The sequence below is a fragment of the Diospyros lotus genome, chromosome 9, assembly GCF_014633365.1.
Source record: "Diospyros lotus cultivar Yz01 chromosome 9, ASM1463336v1, whole genome shotgun sequence".
Lineage (NCBI taxonomy): Eukaryota > Viridiplantae > Streptophyta > Magnoliopsida > Ericales > Ebenaceae > Diospyros > Diospyros lotus.
The window spans coordinates 23,374,997-23,378,556 of record NC_068346.1 but is presented as its reverse complement, the minus strand read 5'-3'; the positions used below and the strand labels follow the sequence as shown (position 1 = coordinate 23,378,556).

General features: G+C 39.7%; 1 protein-coding gene across 1 annotated transcript; it reads right to left on the bottom strand.

Moving 5' to 3' along the window:
* Positions 1-862: 862 nt before the first annotated feature.
* Positions 863-3,254, bottom strand: LOC127809168 (pentatricopeptide repeat-containing protein At3g06430, chloroplastic). The gene is made up of 2 exons (XM_052347900.1): positions 2,759-3,254; positions 863-2,531 (listed from the first exon to the last, which is right to left on the bottom strand). Exons 1-2 carry the CDS (start codon positions 3,152-3,154, stop codon positions 1,398-1,400), a joined length of 1,530 nt encoding a protein of 509 aa, XP_052203860.1. The 5' UTR covers positions 3,155-3,254; the 3' UTR covers positions 863-1,397.
* Positions 3,255-3,560: the final 306 nt, after the last annotated feature.

Sequence of the window (3,560 nt, the reverse complement as noted above, 5' to 3'; positions counted from 1 at the left end):
CCAACTTCATCTTCTCCAACTCTCCAATTTCCAACCGACGGATAACTCTAGCTCTTAACTCTAATTTACTAGTGCCTTTGAGTCTCTATATGCCTATTCCCTAATATGCTTATTGGCTTAAGTATTGAAAGGTCTTTCCAGGAAAGCCCCCGGCCAGTCCTAACATGCTATTTTGCACGCACCAGACCCATCCAGTTCAAGACCCGTGCCTTTAAGTCACCAGATGCCTACACTCCAATATGTTTACTGAGACAAGCATCAAAAGGTCTTTCCAGAAAAGCCAACCAGTTCTAACATGCTATTTTGCATGCATCAGACCTGTCCAGTTCAAGAACCCAACAGCGTTGTTGCCTGACAATCAATCACTGTCCAGGTCATACAAATTTAATTGGTGCTGATCGTTGCAGCATCACATGGTTTCCCTCAAGCACTGGTTGGTTAAGGTTTAGTATTTTCATAAACCAACCAAGTTGGCTCAGTTGTGATTTCATATGTCAGTAAACTGAAATAAAACTGATAGACAGCTAAGATGTTTCAAAAACATGCTTGTCTCCCAAGCTATATAAAGGCAGGCAAGCCAAAAGAAAGACAGCCCAAGGAAGAAATAGAAAAACCAACATCCTATTTTGAGTATCACACTTTTGACAGGTAATAATGCATACTGGTCAAATTTAAGTTACAAGAACCCTATTAAAATGATGAATCTCGTATTAAGATAGACACAAAATCATTGACCTCAAAAAATGGTGCACATTATATTAATATTTTAATTTCTGAACAACTACTGCACACCCTAATGCATTCAACAGTATATTATGATTAAATCACTTTGATAAAAGAATTTGTTAAAAGAGCTCAAATATATACCAAAACCATGTAATATAAAATTAAAGAAAAAGTACATCAAATGAACAAACCAAGCTACTGCAAAAAAATCGCAAATTGTGTGACACAAAAAATGACACTTACTTCAAACATTATTTAAGAAACCCAACCAGGGGTGGCCAGAACAAGTTGCAGTAATCTGGATAATTAGCCAAAGAACCAATAGTGACACTTTCAAAACCAATATTCTTGGACTATAGCTCAACTCGCTTAAACTGTTCAAACTGTGCTCAAACCAGTAAGCTATGATTTGAGTACATTTTTCCCTTCAACATTGATAATGATTCTAAGTTGGAAGAGCATCACTACATTCAACATTGCAGTGTGCTCTATGTACATGATGTCTGGATGTTCCGAAACAGACATCAGGCTGCCGGCAAAAATTGCACTATCTTCCCAATTGTGAACTCGATGACCTGATTGACATTGGTTTCGTTGATAACAATTAATCTCCCAGTAGCATTTGAAATACCGCTTTACCTAGACTGCTTCTCTTATACCTCAATCACACATCAACTGTAAGTCTCCATTTCAAGGCCCTCATTATTAGGATCACTAACATCTATAAGCTGTTTTTCTTGCTCCAACTCATAAATCTTGTTGGTCATTCCTTCCTTTCTATATGCTTCTACCATGATAGAGAAAGTTGTGGAATCTGGTCTGCACTGCTTGGCTTTCATTCGCTCGAATACCCTTTCCATCTCCATCAAATCCTGTGCCCTTGCACAAGCAAAAATAACAGCATTATAGAATGAGGTATTTTCAGGTATCTCCAACTTCCCAGCCAACTGGACAGTGCCAATAACCTTATGAAAAAGGGCTGCATTTGCATATCCTTTAATAAGACAGCAGAAAGTCTTGGTGTCCGCCTTCATACCCTCTGCACGCATCTGGTTGAATGTGTATTCCATATGTTTGGCATCACCAGCATCTGCAAATGCTTCAATCACATTGTTGTAAGTTGATGTTGTCCAAGGAAATGACAATTTGCGCATGTACTCCATCACCGATGACATTTTGTCATACATGTGTTTCTTCCCATATGCACCAATTAGAATATTGAAAGTACGGGTTTCAGGTTCGATACCAAAATTTCGAAATTTCTCGTACCATTTTTCCATCATCTCAATTTGACCCTTGTGACCAAACAAGCTGAGAATAGAGTTCATTGTCCAAACATCTGGCTTAGATGTGGTGCTCTCAAGCATCCCTGAAAGCACCTTCTCCATCTGGTCTAATTTTCCAGCCTTCCCATAGCCGCTCAAGACTATGTTCTGGGTGACGGTGTTTGGAGTTATTAATCGTTCACCCATTTCATCATACATTGACTCAACCAGGTCAAATCGAGAAGCATCAACACAAGCCTTAATCAGGATACTGTAAGTATAAACATCAGGCTGGCAAAGAGGCAGTGTCTTCATTTTATCAAGAATTAAGAAAGCCTTATCAATGAGATTGCTTCTACAATAAGCAGCAAGCAAGGCAGTGTAAAGCTCCGAAGTGGGTTCTAACCCTTCTTCAAGCATTGTGTCAAACAGTTGGTGGGCACGTTGCGGTTGGCCACATTTCCCAAGCAGAACAAGGAGCTTCATATAAGTGCCTTCTTTTGGTTGATAAAATGGCTGTTCCTTGAGCATCTCAAATACCTAAACATTTTCAACAGGCCACCAAATCAGTCAACTGCAAACCATGAAAAGAGCACCATGTACTATGCAAAAAAGAAGGAAAAAGTAGATTTTCTATTGTTAGCATCAGAAGCCACGTGAGAGTCAAATTCGCACCTAGCACAATTTCAAGGGTCATTTACGTCAAATTAAAAAACTGGAAGTAGAGAGATAAGGGCGAAGAAGAAGATATGTAAGCGTATGCATACCTCAAGGGCTTGGAGCCATTGTTTCTTCTGGATACGGTCGGAAAGGGCTTCAGTGACGGTGTTAGCCCAGGCCTTAGCATTGTTCCTGCGATCCAGCTTCTTCTTGATGTTCTTGATAGGGGTACTCTTAGACCTTTCGCTTGGATTTCTGGGGCTTGAGGACTCGGACACTCCAGGGTATTCGCCCACCTTCCAATGCCTCTTCTTTTGTACAGTACTCGCAGTCGGAGACGAAGAAGAAGAGGCGGCTGATGCACAGCGAAAGACGAAGTTGGGATTAGAGGGTGGGCATCTGTGCAATTGGATGGTGGGAAAGGGGGCGCTGCGCTTGTGTCGGCGTTGGTGGAGAGGAGAGCGGAGGAGAGAGGAAGAGAACGAGAGAGAAATGGACGACATTACTCCTGCTACTGCTCATAAACCTAGATTCGCAGCACAACAGAAATTCCAGGGAACGAGAGAGAGCGAGGGAGATAACTAAATTGGATGACGTAGCGACTCTGCCACCGCCCCCCAAAAAAAAAGGAAAGATAAAACAGCTAGGAAAAAATAAAAAAAGTGTCAAATTCGCCGTTCCATTCTGCTTATTGTATTTTAATAAGGTTAAATAAACTATTGTATTTCAAATTTAAAATCACATTAGCTTTTATGTCAGTTGTCTTCTTGATGTTTAATTACATTAGGGAGCAGTGTCAAATTGGTTATTATATTTTAAAATGATCAAATAAATTACTTTATTTTTAAATTCAAAATCACATTAATCATTATGATAAATGTTATCTTAAATTTTTTAGACCAAATGTTA

Excerpts from the sequence above, each read along its gene's own strand:
- LOC127809168 (XM_052347900.1), bottom strand. The coding sequence starts at position 3,154 with ATGTCGTCCATTTCTCTCTCGTTCTCTTCCTCTCTCCTCCGCTCTCCT. Across the intron at positions 2,532-2,758 it reads AATGGCTCCAAGCCCTTGAG|GTATTTGAGATGCTCAAGGA; the intron begins GTATGCATACGC and ends GAAAATGTTTAG.